General features: G+C 37.8%; 1 protein-coding gene across 1 annotated transcript in view; it reads left to right on the forward strand.

Moving 5' to 3' along the window:
• Positions 1 to 17,160, forward strand: part of wdr25 (WD repeat domain 25) — a 26,472-nt gene continuing 9,312 nt past the window's right edge. Inside the window, exons 1-4 of the mRNA XM_006798524.2 lie at positions 1 to 126; positions 817 to 1,529; positions 7,165 to 7,312; positions 15,605 to 15,735. Of these exons, the coding sequence (XP_006798587.1) occupies positions 831 to 1,529; positions 7,165 to 7,312; positions 15,605 to 15,735 (978 nt within the window). The 5' untranslated portion in view covers positions 1 to 126; positions 817 to 830. The remainder of the gene's footprint in view (positions 127 to 816; positions 1,530 to 7,164; positions 7,313 to 15,604; positions 15,736 to 17,160) is intronic.

The raw sequence follows: 17,160 nt of genomic DNA on the forward strand, positions 1-17,160 counted from the left end.
ATCGGTAACAGTACTTTTATGCTGAAATGCTACATTTACTCGAATTGTTTTGCGGGATGCTGAGCCTAAAGCATGACTGTATTCATGCTCTGTGCCGGATAATGTGATTATTTCTGCAGAGTACAGGTACAATAATTAAGAATACAAACAACAATTAAATGGTAGCTTTCTGTGTTTATAGTCTCTGTTAAGTTTCCAAACATAGAGCCAAACGACCATAGTTAGCTACTTTTGCTATACTTGGTGGAAGGTACGACCAATGCTTGTCATAGAGATGTTATTAATCCAAAATTCTTACGTCAAATACCTCCAATTAACATGCATGCTAATTATACATGCGTGGCCGTGACCGTAACTGTACGCTATCCTAAGGTGGGAAGTTGACAAACCTGCCTTTTGCTGTCTCTGTTTTGGACAATCTAAGTGTGTAATCACCGGTAATTAACACGTAATGCTAACAGCCAGCTTTTAAAAAAGCATCGCATATGATTCCGAATCTCCCAAAACATCGCTTCTTGTCCGTTTTTGTTATTAATAAAATGGTCAGCAACTTGTTTACCTGAATAGTTTCCCCCTAGTATCTTTAGCTGGTCTCTGGGGTATTATTTTAGAAATAGTCGGTAAAGCAAAACAAATGTTAAGATTTGTTGTTAAAATTCCAGGTTAAATTATTTTAAAACCAAAAGCTGCTGTTGCAGGTTTAAACCTTAAAAGAGTGACAAGCATGTTTACCACCTTTAGTTGCAGGAGTACATGTAGCCACTAGATGTCACCGTCGGGCCTCTAATGAAACAACTCATGCCTCTCTGTTTTCAGATTTTCATGTGAAGATGTCTTCACTAGTGGACTATGAAGATTCAGAGTCAGAGGATGACTCACTGGATCAGAGAGTAGAAGGAGCAACAGATTCTGCTCAAACAGAAGAAAACCAAGACACTAATATTGTCAAGGTTATATCTTACCCTGCAAGATTTGTGTCTGACCAGACAGTGTGGGAATATCATAAAAATATGGCAGAAACAAGCAGGTCTTCACTCTATCCTCACTCCCAGCCACAGAGCTTTACTAACTCGAAAAGAAGATGTGGAGGTGCAGCAGATTTTAGAAATACTGAAACATCTTTGAATTTGCCTGATAGTCAGAGGGAGATGGCATCCCCGCAGGCTCTTCCATGCATGCCACAAAGTTTAGGCAATGCTGCAAACTCGGCAAAAAGACAGCAAACTGTCCCATCTGGTGTCAGACCGTATATCCCTAAGAGGAAGAGACTTACCACTTCAGAGGGAGTGGAGCTAAAGCACCCAGCAGAGCAAGTCCTAGGGAATCAGGCCAGAGAAAGTCAGATTCTCTCAGATGTGTCAGCAAGCCTGAAGCCATATCTTGCTCAAACACCCAGCATGACAGGGATACCCAGGAGGCTTCTGATGAGCCTGGGAGGCCACCAGGGCCCAGTCAACACAGTGCAGTGGTGTCCTTTGCCCCATGTCAGCCATCTGTTGCTGTCTGCCTCCATAGACAAGACTTTCAAGGTAAAGAAAGCTACATTTGTTTTATAAATGATGTACAATAGTGAAGCTGTGGAAATACTTCAGTAGTGCTATGCTTTAAATAATGTAGACCTGATGTGTTGTTTTCTTTTATTTAAACTGTCTCATACAATTAAATTAATCATTATATTTCCCCACTTATCTGTCTGTAACAGAATAGAATTTCAGTAGAAATAGAATAAAATATGCTATTTACTCTTGGGATGCTCCAGGTCCAGTTATAGCTAACTGCTTCATAAACATTGAAACATAGAAACTATGCAGGGTTCAACATAACAAATAACCCTGCAGCCTGGGGCCATTAAAAAAGTATGTCGGTCAAGTTGATTGGCTAGCTGCTGACACATTTGGACCAATAATGTTGTTTCCACCAATCGATTTACCTGTGAACTGGCTGAAATGGACCCTCACTGACGAGCGTTTTTTTTTCTCACCATCAATATGATCACATTAAAGAGGCAGTAAAGATCGCAATCTGTGCGGATAGCTCACATGTGAGAAAGGTGACCTGCTCCTAACCACAGCTGCATTAAGAAGAAGCTAAAATTTATGCTGATAAACTGCTATTTAAATTTGTCAGGGGAGCAGTGGCAGCCATCCACCAGCTCTCTTTGAAGCAACAAAACCTGCGCCATGCAAGTGCTAATTCAGGCTTTGGTTATATTTTTTTTTCCGATATGAATTTATAATCTAAAAACACAAATCTACTAATACATTATGCGATATGCTTATACATTCAGCTAGCAGTATATAAGTGAATCAGTAATTGGCTTTTGTTTGTGGGCACCATAAAAAGTCTGATCTACTGGTCTGTTGGCCCAGTGGAGAAAAATGCTATGTTGACAGGTTTCAGCTTTCGTGTGGATATATATCACTCATCCAAAAACAGTTGTTTAATCTGCCACGAGGGTATCATGTCCATACCTCTACAGCAGAACTTACCCAGCGTGCAAGCTGAAGCTGTGAGAGAAGAGGATACTTGCTTACCTGACATGTAGTGTAATTGGAAGAGATACAGTGTCTGCCCTGCTGCCTCAATTTATAAATATACAATGTACCACTTTCTTTAGAATCATATCTGTCACTGTGTGTTGAATATATGTCAGGGCCCATGGGGCTTCCTGTCTCTCCTTCCTGATTTATCTCACTGTTTGTATTCTACCTCCCTCTCCTTTTCTCTGGTTCACACCAGGAAAACACTCCATCATTTCCCTGTTGTAAAGGTCAAGCAATGCAGCTAACCGCCTGCTATCGACTAAATATGTCTGTCCCATCATAAAATCAAAAACTGCCCCAATATCCTGTGAGGATTTTGAATAATTAACGATTTAAATATGAATGACTATATTTGCATAATCTTACAAGTGCAGCGGTATGGTAGCCACCTCGTCTGGCACCTGGAAAGGGTTGTTTGGAACAGATGGTGGAGACTAGCAGAGGAGGGGAGGAGAAGACCCGTTTGTTTGTATGCATGGATTATCTCTTCTTCTCTCAGGCTGTCTAACCAGGCGTTTTCTGTGAAACCAGTAAATAGAAGAAGTTCTCATACTTATCGTCGAGGACTGTGACAGCATTTTGAAATGTGGAATTTCAGCATCAGACAATGAAATGAAATAGGTATTTCATTATATATCCTTAGATTTGTTGACAAATTCAGGTACTTCCAGGGTAACTTTTTTTTTTTATAGTAATTAGATTTTTTTATGTAGAGAAGAAAAATCTTTTTCCCAAAAATATTTGAATTATATTAAATTAAATTAAATTACATTTAATATAATATATGCATAGCAACAATACCGGAGTTTCCATTACTCCCATTTAAAAAATAGGGTTATTTTTTTATTTAGATGTTTTATATTTTTTCAATGCAACTGATAAAAATATAGTAATCCCACTCTGTGGCTATCTAACTGTATCCTGTGTAACCACTTCTGAAATATACAGATTGATGGATTAGGATTCAGGTCTTTTCCAAAGCAGTTGGTGTGATGTGGTGGTGATGGTGCAGAGCTCCACTGCTCCATATCAAACCAAAGCGTCTGAATTTCACAAAGTTCTGCAAAAATCTATGAATCAGTGAATCTTCAAAGAAATGTTTTTTATTCGGTAAAAGTATCTGTGGTTTGAGATAACTACAAGATGGTACTGATTATTTCACCGCTTATTACATATTTAATTGAATATTCTGTACTTAAGATTTCAATTGATCAGTAAAGAAAGTAGTTGTCAGGAGTTCCTCGATTGATCTGGTAATCATTCGGTTTAGGGCTGTAACCTTTCCAGATTTTCACTTTACGATTATCATATTAAAAAAAATCTAATCAAGACATATATATAGAAAAACAGAAAAAAGTAATCACAATTATACAAAATCGATTAGTGTGATTAATCTGTATCTTTGTTTACTGTGTGTTGTCTTTTTTTTTGGCAAATTCAACTCGAAATGCAAGTGAAACCACTGTTTACACAATCAGTGGCAACATTATCAAATGTGTATTTAAGATATAATATTGAGATTTCATTCTAAGTTAGCTCAGAGTGAGAGTTTACTGTAAACCTTTTAACAACACAATTAATAGGAATTTGTTGGTATGCTCACAAAACACACCCAACAAAAATTAAGTATATAAAAAAGTATATGAAACAAATCAACCTATAAAGTAGTGCAAGTGTATTAGGGGACGGGGGTGTAGCAGATCACAGCAGGGCACAGTACATACTGCCAAACAAAAAATGGTGTATTTTGTCTACAGACAACTTCAGATTAGAAGAACCTGCTTTTTTTATTTGGGAAGTGTTAACTGCCAGAGAAACAGTAACGCTCCCTGGGGTGTCCTGGTGTTGAAAGTAACAGGAAAACTGTTGAAAATGACACGTTGTTCATGCGGCGTCTATTTTCTTATTGCACATTATTATTTATTGACATAATTGAATGTCTTTTATGGCTTTCAGCACTTTGACCACAGCTATTGTTTACTAGTCTGGTTTAATTGAGAGGAAGGACATAATGAATGAAATCCTAACATTCACCTCTCTGTACTCAAGTTCCTTCACTGACATGCTTTTGGTTCCTGACTTGTGTTGTTCAGTCCTGTCTGTCAGACTATTATTATTGTTATCCCAGCCGGTTTGGAGCTGATGTCACCATGGCTACGGCAGGTGTAAAGCAGCCGTTTTATGTTGATAACACGAATACCAATTTAGTTTTAATTACCAAGAGTCATTTAGGAAGCAGATTACCCCAATGAGTCATTTGCAGGGATCCGCTCTGCATGTCTGTTAAGTGGCCGGTGAAATTAAAGGGGATGCAAATAAACAAGCACTCGTTTTCAGTGATGCACAAGTCTCGCTCGGTATTGGATTAATGCAACTGTGTGCAATGAATTGTTTTCTTATGCTGTGTATCATCGCTGCTGTCATTCACAGAGCTGAAGCTGTGGCCCTTTGTCAGACTTGTTATGTAGAAGTATGTTTGGTTTAATACTCTACAGCTTTTTGGTCAGTTTATATTGTTATCAGTTGCTTTTCTCTTAGATTTCCATGCTACCTTCAGATGGCAGTGTTTCCTTAAGCGGAAGATCATTCAGAGAAGAGGCTTATAGTGTTGTACAGTGAATGGGAGTAATTCCTAACAGATGCATCATGTCCATATTTAGTTTATTTCAATTAAAAACATGCCTCTGTTTCTCTCTCTGCTACTTTTTCCCCACCCTGGAGGCATCTCTAGCATTCTGTTTGTCAGACTTCTGTCTGCTGGATTCAGATGTCGCTCTTCTCTGTCCATCTGTCTTCTTTGTGTCCTGTGGGAGCTGTGGTACAGTACTTTTTACTGTGTTTCATGTGCTGCATAGAAGAGTCGTATTTAATAATGAAACACAGAGAGAAGCACAAAGGGATCTGCAGTGCTCCGTAGATCTTAAAAGTTCCTCTGTGGCCCTGGCAGTGCTTGGGAGCCCAAAAAATCCTTCATCACCTCAGTGGGCACCAGTCCAGACCACCCACTGGATTTCAAGCTGGGCTTCAATGAGAACCTTTTTTCTTTCAGCATGTCTAGGAGAAAATCCTACTGGACCTTTTATGAAAGACATTTTATAATAATGATTTTGCCAAGTGAACTTTTTGAAAGCCATCACTTTGACTGAAGACATCACTTGAGCAGTGTGGGTAATTACCACCTCCTTTATTTACACGCCACATTTTCACCATTATATCGTATTTCAAACCCGCAAGGTGTCACGGTGTGTAGTCATGACCGCCATGACAAACAGGAGGCAGCTGGAAGCTTTTCTCTCCTGCTCTGTTTTTTATCAGAGTAAACTCTGACAATACCAAAGCATTAAAGCCATTACAGCCCAGTGGGAATTGATTTATAGGCCCACTCAGAGGTAATTAGTTTGATTAATTCATTAGAAAGGCTGTTTCTCCCTTAAAATCCTACAGACAGATCCGATTTATATGGATGTTTTTCCTAGTTTTTCCAGCTGATCATTTCATTTCATTACAATGGAAGTGAGGTGAAAGTGGCCTATATTAAATCTTTCTCAGGTTTGAGGAGAGTTCACACAGAAAAAGAGTTTGAGTTCCAAAGGACACAGCACAGGCACACACAGAATATTTTAGGTTTGTAAAATTTGTCCAAACCTGCTGCTTTTGATTTTCAGCAAGCTGCTTTAAAGCTTCGTCCAATTCAGACAAAAGTCAAACAAGTGCAGTCAGTTAAAAAAGAAAAAAGAAACACTTGAGCATTGATGTACATATACCATAAACCCATGCTACATATATTCCATGTATCCATTTGTAGTTATGCGCTCACAGTTCCATACTTATTTAATATTTGTTATATATACACATAAAAAAGAAAAGTAAAAAAAACAACTTTTGGCTTATTTTATCATTTTCAATAACAGTAATAAAATTTTTCACCTTCACTCGGGGGCCCGAAAAATGAAAACAAATAAAGTTGTCTTCTGTATGAATATCCTTTTCCAGAGTGCAGTGATACGTCCAAAGCATTTGACTTATTTGATATTCAATAGTTTTTTATAGCTTTACAGTATATGTGCACATTTCCCCCTTCGTGGTAGTGATGGCAGTCAAGTATTTGACTTCCACATTATTATTACTATTAAACTTAACTAATAGATTTTATTGTCACATAATACATAGCTTGGTTTTGAATTTCATAACTGAGCTAAACCTCTCTAGAATGATAAATTGACAGGAAGTTAACTGAATATTTGTATAAACTTTTCTTTGAATGTCAATTGGATCCAATGACCTAGGCTTCCATCTCCTTGATGTGGAGGGAAATGACTGCATGCCAAATCCTCTGACGTATTTCCTTGTTCTTTATGTCATCAGATCGCGTAAAAGATCCAGGGTTCTTTTGTGTATCTTTATATATGTGATCATTTAAAACAACTCCTAAAGACCAAGCACAACCTACTGATAATGGATTTTGAACTCTTAGAAATTCATGCAGTCAGTTCTTGGCCTTTGAGTCTTTATCCCTGAACTGTCTTAATATTGTGCACAGTCAGTGAAAAAACAACAAAAAAGACTGCAGTCTGGATAAATTTGTGAGTTTGGCGTGAATCCATGTGCCCATGTCTGGCAGGTGTGGGATGCAGCAGAGAGCGGGCGATGCCTCAGGGTTTACACCTGCCATTCGGGAGCTGTGCGCGATGCCTGTTGGACCCCCTGCGGGCGACACTTTCTCACCGGCTCATTTGACAACACGGCTGTGATCACTGATGTGGAGACGGGTGAGCAGCAGCATTTCTTTCTGTAGTTCTGAAGAACCAAATGTCAAATAACAAACCACTGGCTTTACTTTTTCAAGTATATCACTCTGATTTTTCCCCTGAACCAAACTCAACACGAGATATAATTTTGGATGTTCCCATACACAGGCAGAACGACTGTGGTGTGTATATTACATTTACTTAATTGGCTTGAAGTGTGAGCCTTTGTTTGATTAGATATTTTTCTCCAACCACGTTGCTGATGTTGTGGGACAACAAAACGCCTGTGCAATTTCACTTCATGCACATTTATTGTTTCTCAAACTCTGATTTAAAGTCAGTGTAGTAATTTATGTGTGGCGTAAATTTAAATTGCCTTGAGCCTCCAGAATCTGTTATGAGCTCATTGTATGAATTGCAGAGCTACTTCTCTCTCTGTCTCTGACTCTCTCTCTCTATAGTCGTGACTCATTTCAGGGACAACCTTTGAAATCTGAATTCCTCGAGCAAATGTCTCTGCAAAGATGTCTCCAAGCACAGTCAAGAAATGCTGCTTTCTTGCCTTTTAATATCAAAATAAAATAACAGGTCTTTTGTTTTAATGCCCAATTTATGCTTTAGCGGGAAATCTACGTCATAGCTTAGACGTAACCACAAACCCCTCTGAACTCTACAACATAACCTGACCTGCACACCCTCAGAAATGCAGCTACATGTTGGTTAGTGCTGCTGATAACTATTGTGGTGTCAGCTCATTAAGTTACACATTTGGAACTTGAACACAGAATTTGGCTGTAGCCCAGGCACTTACTAGCATCTACTAGTTGGAACATTGGTGGTTCGATCCCTGGCTGCGCCATCTGCATGCTAACCCTTAAGTTGCAATGCATCCATCGCCCTTGATTGCTATGGTATAGTAGAAGTGATACATATTACTAACAAAGTTGTGAATAATTTGCAAGAATAATACATTTACTTTAGTTAGTTTCCTGCAAATCAGCCTAAAAATCTACAGTGGGACTACATTCTCTGGCCACTACATTCGGTATACCTGTTCAATGGTCTTTAACAAAATACATAATCAGCAAATTACATTGCAGTGCATTTAAGCATGTAAACAGCAAGATGACATGCTGAAATCTAAATTGAACATCATGCTGCTCTGAGCATTTTAGAAATGGCCGATCTACTGAGCTTCTCCCACACGGCCATCTCTACAGGTTACAGAGAATGATCCAAAAAGAAAATAACCAGTAAGCCGCAGGTTGAAAATGCTTTGTTCAGATGAGAATGGCCAAACTGCTTTGTGATTTTTTTGCACTTTGAGCCACTTTGTAGTAATTGAACATCATTTAGGCGCCACAGTCTGCCTGAGTACTTGTGATCACAGTGTGCCCATTTTCTGATAATGATATTGTGCAATGTCACAAAGCTCAAATCATCGGAAATTATTTTTCTTGAGCGTAACTGCAAGGTCATTGTACTCAAATAGCCTCCGCGGTCGCCTGATCTCAATCCAACAGAGCACCTTTGTTATGTGGTGGAATGGGAGATTCACATCATGGATATGTCAGCAGTTTGACACTATCTTGTCAGGATAAACCAAAATCCCTGAGGACTGTTTCCAGCACCTTGCTCAATCTATGCCATGAAGAATTAATGCAGTTCAACAAAGTTGACATAATAAAGTAGACGTGAGTGTATATTGAATGCCTATAGACTGTTTCATTCAGGTGGGAGGCAGATGTCTGAAATGAAAATCTAAAATAAAAGTCTGTCTATCTTTTTATCTATCAATACAAGCATGGCAGTAAAGATGATAGTAAGTCATATATACATCTGCCACAGTAAGACTGCTTATTGAGCAATAAGAATAGTTACCATGAATGTTCTCAAATTCTTTGTATCTGAACAAAGAGAGAGAGAAAATTTCTTTGAAGCCCCCATGGCATCTGCATCCCTAGGGTCAACACATGGCAATGATGACTTGCTGCCGTTTTCACTTCCCCTCTAAGCTTGTCTGTCAATACTGTCAATAAAGCCTACGGATAATAGCTTGGGCAGCCCATTAAACACACAGACAGCTCCAGGAAGTGGATCAATAATGGATACATCACCACAGGAGCAGCTACCATGACCTTATACTGGATCGTCTCTAACCAAAACCATAAACAAACAAATGCTTTTGGTCATATGCAGCCAATAGCTTGATTGATCTTCATCCTTAAAATTGATATTTTAAGGATGAAGATCTGCATGAGAGCGCAATAAGGTTGCTTTTCTATTGCAGTGTGTGATGAAGAAAATTCAATTTTGCTGAATATTAATGTGGGAGTTGGGAATTCCAGACCAGTTTGCACTACAGATGTGGTGGAGCTCAGACCAAGTCACGAACACTTTAAAGCAAATCATATTCTGGCAGTGAAAAGAGCACATGGAATAAGCTACATGCATAATTTCCCTCATAATATGTTAAACAGATTCCAACATGCATGGAGTTTGAGTTATCTTCACATCAAATGCTTTTCTGAAATATATGGCACTCACAACTCACCGAGGCTTTAGCTTAGTTATTCTACCAGCACCCCCCTCGCCATTCATGCAGCCTATATATCAATACTAGACTGGATGATGGGATACTCAGAAAGCTTGAGTGTTTGTGATGGCAGACTCTAATCATGATAAATGTGATCTTTATGCTCTTCACGGTAATGCAGATCCTCTTAGCTGTAACAGGAAAAGCAGTTGGAGCCTTTGTGTTCAATTGAGCTCTCTTTGCAGAGGTATACTCGTCCTTGAATAAACAGCGAGAGTCTTCATGGACATCTGACTCATCATTTCACCACTGCATATCTACCCTCAGTGCTGCACTAATCATTATGTTTGCAAAGAAAAGTAATTTCCTATGCCTGTGTGTTCAGAATAGTATGTGAACCCATTTTCCTTGCAAACCTTTGCAGTTGTTTCTGTGTCCAGTTTAATTTGTAGAACCGTATACCCACTCCCAGCGGTCCAAGGCAAGCTGTCACAGCTGAATAGCAATAGCTTGGGGTGAAAACGATATAGGGAAGGCGAGTAGGTTAAGTGGCATAATGCTAAAAGAGAAACTGAGGAGAGGAATGTAAGATAAAGAGGACTTTTTAAAGTCAGAGAGGCTGAATAGTGGAATAAATTAATTAAGTATGGATGGCATTAGTGTGAAGCCCCAGCTTTTGTACGCACTCTAACGACCGTCTTCAGAAAAGCCGATCGTCTGATGACGGTGATGTAAAATATGTTCACCTATTTACATTCTCCCACAGGTTGATGTGCCATTTCATGCAAGAAAAAAGAAACAAAATTAGATCAGAGAAAAGCAATAATACACAATAGTTGTCTCTTGTAGTGACTTCCAGCTCAGTTTAGGTTTGCATTACCTTATTTGATAAACCCAGGTGAAAGCTTCAGTAAAAGGTTGGTTGTGAGATGGAGTTTCACATTAGTGCCACGGGCAGGCTTTTTTTTTTGTTCCAGACTGAATTACAAGGCCAATAGTGCAAAACTAAATTATTGAGTCACACTGGGGATTGGAGTCTGGGGGTCATGCAACAGAAAATCTTTCTGGTTTTCAAAACACAGCTTAGATGCTGAAATTTCTTCTCCAGCCATGCAATCCATGTAACCCACACTGTCACGCTGGGTACATTTGAGAAAGTTAGATCAATGAATAAATGCACATTTTTATAAATAAGGAAAGAAAGGGAAGAAGTAGTAGCTTGCACACAGGTTAACAAAAAGTCAGATTTTGCAGTCAGTGCTCTTATTTCTTTCATCATATATAAAGAAATAGAGAGGCTTTTACAATATTACAGTATAAAAACCCCCATCTTTCAGCATTCTTTCACACATTTTTATTCCACTGGAATATTTTCTTCAACATATTCAGTTCATTAGACTTCATTTGCACGTACCAAGAATTAACCACCACCGTGTTACTGTATAATCACAGGAGCCTCAAGCGTTGCACACCAAGAGGCAACGAATGCAAAAGCACACACCCGCAGTATTATTTCCTCTAAATGCCACCAGTATTTTGACCTACTTTGAAAGCTTCATTTTAGAGTAGCAACCTACTTGGTCAACACAGGCTTTATATAGTCCCCCCCCCCCAAAGAAAATAAAACAAAAGAGCTTTCCTTCAAAAGACAAAGGATAAAACCCACATGACAGCATTTCTAACTTACATTAACGCCCATGCACTAAGAAAAGTAAAGGACTTGGAGGCTTTGTATGAGCTTCCGTGGTGATGGCATTCAAAAGCAGCCAACACGGAGAGGGGAGCATTCCCAGCAATTCAGTGTGCAGTATTTTGCAGTTGCTCAATACTTAATTTCTTTCTATTATTGAGCTTCTTTCCTGCCATTCGAGATGATCTGCTTTAACCTACAGCGTTTAGTCATTTAACTTAACCTGACAGCTAAAAAACAGAGGATAAAGCAAAGACATAGTAGTAATTAAAAACAAGATCACAGAAACATATCCGGAGTTAAAATATCAAGGGAAAGATTGTCAAATTGTTGCCAAATTTTAATCTTTTGTTCATATGTGCATCGTGTAAGTGAAGTTAGAGCTTAGTGCTTAAGTTGAAACATCTTCATTCTTCGTCTTTGCAACCTTGGCTTAAAACAACTGGCTTGATTCAGAGGATGAGCTGATGAGCTGTTGGCCCATTAAGAAAAATAAGGATTATTTTGACCTGAAAAGCAGTGTAGGTAGAAAAAACGTGGTGCAGAGAGTAAGCATAGTATGTCAGCTATGACACGAAATTTGTGAGAACAGTTTTTCCTATTTTCATTTAAACACAAGGTTTAAGTTTTGTTTTTGTCATTACTTCCAGTACTACGTCACAATGATTAACTAAGCAGTGGCTCACTTTAGCTTAAAGCCATCTTGGTTAATGAAACCTACTATGCAGTGTTGAAGGAAGTACATTCATTTTTTAAAATTAGGATTAAATTAATAAGTCATGCACAGTTATTTAAGGATTTTGCTACCTTTTCTATCAAGTCCGAGGGCATGGTTGAAATGAAAAATATAAAAATAAAACAGCCAAAAATACCGCTTATTAAGTCTACATCCAAAGCATTTTTTCGGATGTGGCGTGTCAGACTGAATAATGTGTTTCCTAACCTCTGCATAAGTGCAAAGACACCACCCATAATGAGGCAGACTCGCTGCTTCTCTCTGCTCTGAAGGGCTCATCCCTGCTATCCCAGTCATCCCTAATGTCCTCTGCTCCAAGTCATCCACTGTTTGTCAGCACTACAGCACAATCACAGTTCTTTCAACAGAATAAACTATTGTGAGGGAGGGACAGATCACTGCTGTCCTCCCGTATCTCCTCTCGCATGCCAGCTAATTAATCTTGCTTAATTAAAACATGATGAGGCCCTATTTATTATGAGGAGAATGTTTTCTCATTGTCTTGCTAAACACGAGTTTAAATCTTGATGACAGATCTTCTGCATATCGCTGTTGGTAAGCCAATTAAGCAGGAAGTATGAGCCTGATGAAACTGCCTGTTAAAACTTTGGATCAGACCAGTGCAGTCGTGAGTGAGTGAACTAGTCCCCCATTAAAAGGAGAGAAGGTCCATTTTTGGTGCAGTTTATTAGCTGTGAATCATTCCCCACTTCTAAAAAGTCTTGGTGGGAATATTGTGGAACAAGTCTATAATGAAGTATGTTTTTGTTGTGGGCTAACTGTCTAAGACTGTTTTAGATGTGGCCTTTGTTGTTTGTTCGATGAATTAATGAGAAGCCATTGAGCCCTGAGGTGCTCCACTTTGCATAGCCTTTGACAGAGTTGCTGGCTCATAGTCTTGTTTCATCGTTTTCCCAGGAAACTAATTTTTGGTTGCACCCTGTCAGGCTTAATTATATTTTAGCCCTTCGGTGTTTTTGTTTTATGTTTAAGTATGACATTTTTTAATTGACTGAGATAAAGCAGCCTCTAGCCAAAACAGTACTTTATACTCTGGTTTCTTTTCTCCACATCACATCTTTGTCAGTTTTATCTTTTTGTCTCGAGTGATGCTTAAATCCTCTCAGAAACTCATGTGTACAATGCCGTTGTCTGGAAATAGAGAGATAAAACTATCACTTAGGAAAGTTGTGCACTTTTGCAATATTTTCGATCGGTAGAAACCAGCAAGATTTTGTACTGAACACAAGAGTGCAGGTTGGCTGAAAATGAGCAAACAGTGCTGCAAGAAATAAACAGCTTGCATGGTCCAGCACACTGATTTACATTTGATATTTACAACAACAAAAAAGTGTGCTATCCTGAGGATTAGCACTGCTCTTCAGCAGACAGAAATGATGCTACATTCACAATATTCAGGTCACATGGACAGAGTCTAGACACAGCGGAAGGATACACTGTAAACAAATCTTTATAAACAGGCTGTATATAAAAGACAGACTAAGTCTTCATGTCTAGATGAAAACAATATAGAAAAGCCTTGAAGGTGGATTCTTTCTGATGGTGAGTAGTTAATAGAAGTAATCTGACTTGAAAATGATCCCACTGCTTACTAGATTTATGACCTTAGTAAAAAACTTGAGTTTATGGTCTCAATTGGTAATTTTAAGTCTTGCTTAATGCAACATGATGTTCATGTTGTAAGTTAGGTTCTAATTCAGAGTAAACTATAGAGAAGGGTATAATTTAGGCATGCCTACCCTGTGATTTGAAAAAAGGCTCCTGTTTGAGTGTGAAGCGTCCTCGGTTTCTTAGCCAGATCGTCCCCCCTGCTCGTGACACTAGGTTTCAATGTAAAAATCAGATCTGGAGCCTTCAAACCAGGAATCCACTAATCAATGGGGGACATCTTGTTGGCTTAGTCCATCTTTAATTTTAAGATATATAAAATCTACACATCTGTACAAGTATTTACATGTGGCAGCAAGCATATCTTAAAGTACATACATAGCATGTGTAATTTTTGACAGTGTGAAGTGATGAGGAAGGCTTATAGGATTTCCACAACCGCCAAGCTTATCATCTTCAATTTCTACATTTATTCTCATTTATTTAGAATGTTTCTTTAATCAGTCTTTGATTCTAGTTGTCATTTATTTTTACTAAATCTGTGTGTTACATTTATATCATGAACGCAACTGAAATCTTTAGGATCCCATTATAAAGTAACAGAAATCGAAAACATTTTCTGATATGATTTGTCTTTCAGTTCAAACATAGTTGAGAGATGCCAAAATAAAAGCTGAATAAATGGAATTGAAAGTTAGCTTTTTCAGTCCCCTGTCCACATTGCAAAATGAATAGTGTTTAATGGAGCTCTGTGGACGCCTCACCTCACAGTCAGTTGTAGCTCACTATTAGGCTCATGCTTGATTACACACACCAAACAACTTTGGGCCATTTGGTGCCCCCACCCTATTGAACGCTCATGACCATAATACATTTTTTGTTAAGCAGTGGCAACAGGAAGATTCTTGGTTAAGGAGAATCAGGGTTAATCATTTTGGAACACACTCTCCACGCTCTTGTGTGAGTTCGTATTAAACTTGTCCCTGCCTGGAAATCTTTTCTTTCCTTTACTCTTCCATCATTCCCCTGGCCCCACATTACACGCAGAGTTTAATGCTCACAAATGTAATGCATGTGTCAATGGAACTGAAACTGGATCCCCAAAATGTGCTCAATTAATAAACCAAAGAGAAGTATCTGGAAAAGTTGCATGTGTGGGGTAATGCAGCTGAAATGTATGCTGTGTTTAGTTTGGCTTTGACAGCTGAGAAAGAAAATTCCTGCCATTTACCTTAATTCATATAGTCTCTTTTTTTTTTTGCTTGTTTTGGGACAATCAAGCAGAAAGTAAATAGTCTGTATTTACTCAGATTTATTGTTGAGCCTTTATTTCTGTGTATTTTTGATACCAGATTAATGATTAGTGATTAATCGTCCAGCCATCTTCTCAGTTTATCAGTGGATCTTTATGTCTGTGACATTTTAATGATAATGAATCAATTAAGCAATAATTCAGCAATTTTCAGTTTTTAGTTGAAGTGCTGATCTTGACATTTATAAATGTGGACACAGTAAAGAACAGTAAAGTAGAAAAATAGCAATATAACAATAACTATAATGATTAATTCAGTTAAAGAAATGTAATTTATAATCAATCTTGACAAACCTGACACTTCTGCATTCACAAATTAGCAACATGATGTTGTAAATTATTCATAGTAAACATACACACACATACGCAAACACAAGATTTCTGTCATGTTTTTTTTTTCTCTTTTGTAGGGCAGCCAACAGTGAAAGTGGACAACGAGTTTAAGGTGATGTGTGCGGCCGTGCATCCCAGCAACCCGGAGGTTTTCCTGTGTGGAGGTTACAGTTCAGCAGTCAAGGCGTGGGACTCTCGCAGCTGCAAGGTCAAATTTATTACCCTCCTTACAGTAGATTTATCATTTTAATTTTCTGTGGGGTTTTTTACCTTCAGAAGTCTAAATGAATACAGTTAAAACACATCCTCTTTGTTCAACACTGCTACACGCTCGGTTTCACATGAGTACAAACATACGAGTCTATATTTCACTTTGTGCAATGACCCTCTAGATAATGCTTCAGCATGCACAGGAAGAATGCAGGTTATATCACTAATTGTTCAAAGCAAATTTTAATTTAATCCTGGCTGCATAAATTGTTCCTGTGAAGCTGCAACCTAATATTGCTATTAAGCTTAATGGACTGTTTTATATGATAATCCTATTCACTTCTTCAGAATGTGAATGCTCACATGAATGTTCACTTGGCGACCTGAATCGTTCCTCTGCATGTTTAGACTTAATGCACTGAAGATGTTTCTGCTAGCAGGTGTTAGTATGAGTTGCGGACAGAGAGCAATCCTTAGAAAATTGAATTGAATTGAATTTGAAATGTTTATTTCAGTCAACAACAACAACAACAACAGATTATAATTTTACATAAAAGTACTCAAACAGTAACCGAAAAAGGAATAGGCTGAAGCCTTGTGGCTTATACTTATCCTATCCCTTACCCCCATAGAAATAATCAAATCCTTAACCAAGAAAATAAATAGCATTGATAAATAAGTTGTATAACAGTTTGAAAAGAAATCAATGATAAATCAAGAAATTAAGAAATTAAATCAACACAAACCTTTTTTAACAAACCAAATTTCTATAACCTTGTATAATACTAATTTTTAAAATCTTCCTGAAGAATGACAAAGAAAAACACATCTTCAGTTCATCATTAAGTCCATTCCATAATTTCACTCCCAAAACTGACACACATCTATACTTAACATTGGTTCTCACTTTAGGCATTTCAAACTTATAAGACCCCCTCAAATCATATTTTCCATCTCTTAGTTGAAACATACTTAAAATACAAATTGGAACATTCTTTTTAATCACACCATATATAATTTCTAAAGTTTTAGAATATATAATGTCCATGAATTTTAACATAGATGATCCTACAAAAAACTGGTTGGTTGACTCCCTATATCCAACTTTATTTATTATTCTAATAGCTCTTTTTTGCAATTTAAATATTGAATCCAAATATGTTTTGTATGTGTTCCCCCAAATTTCTGCACAGTAGGTCATATAAGGCAAACAAAGGGAAGTATACAATAAATAAAGGCAGTTTTTATTCAAAAAATCTCTTGTTTTATAAAGAATAGAAATAGACTTGGATAATTTCCGTTTCACATGTTCTATGTGGGGCTTCCAACAAAGTTTATCATCAATAATTACTCCTAAAAATTTTGTCTCATATACTCTTTCAATTTCCACATTATTTAAATTCAATTTTACTTTAATATTACT

This window comes from Neolamprologus brichardi, chromosome 19 (assembly GCF_056152115.1).
Source record: "Neolamprologus brichardi isolate AB-2024 chromosome 19, ASM5615211v1, whole genome shotgun sequence".
Classification (NCBI taxonomy): Eukaryota; Metazoa; Chordata; class Actinopteri; order Cichliformes; family Cichlidae; genus Neolamprologus; species Neolamprologus brichardi.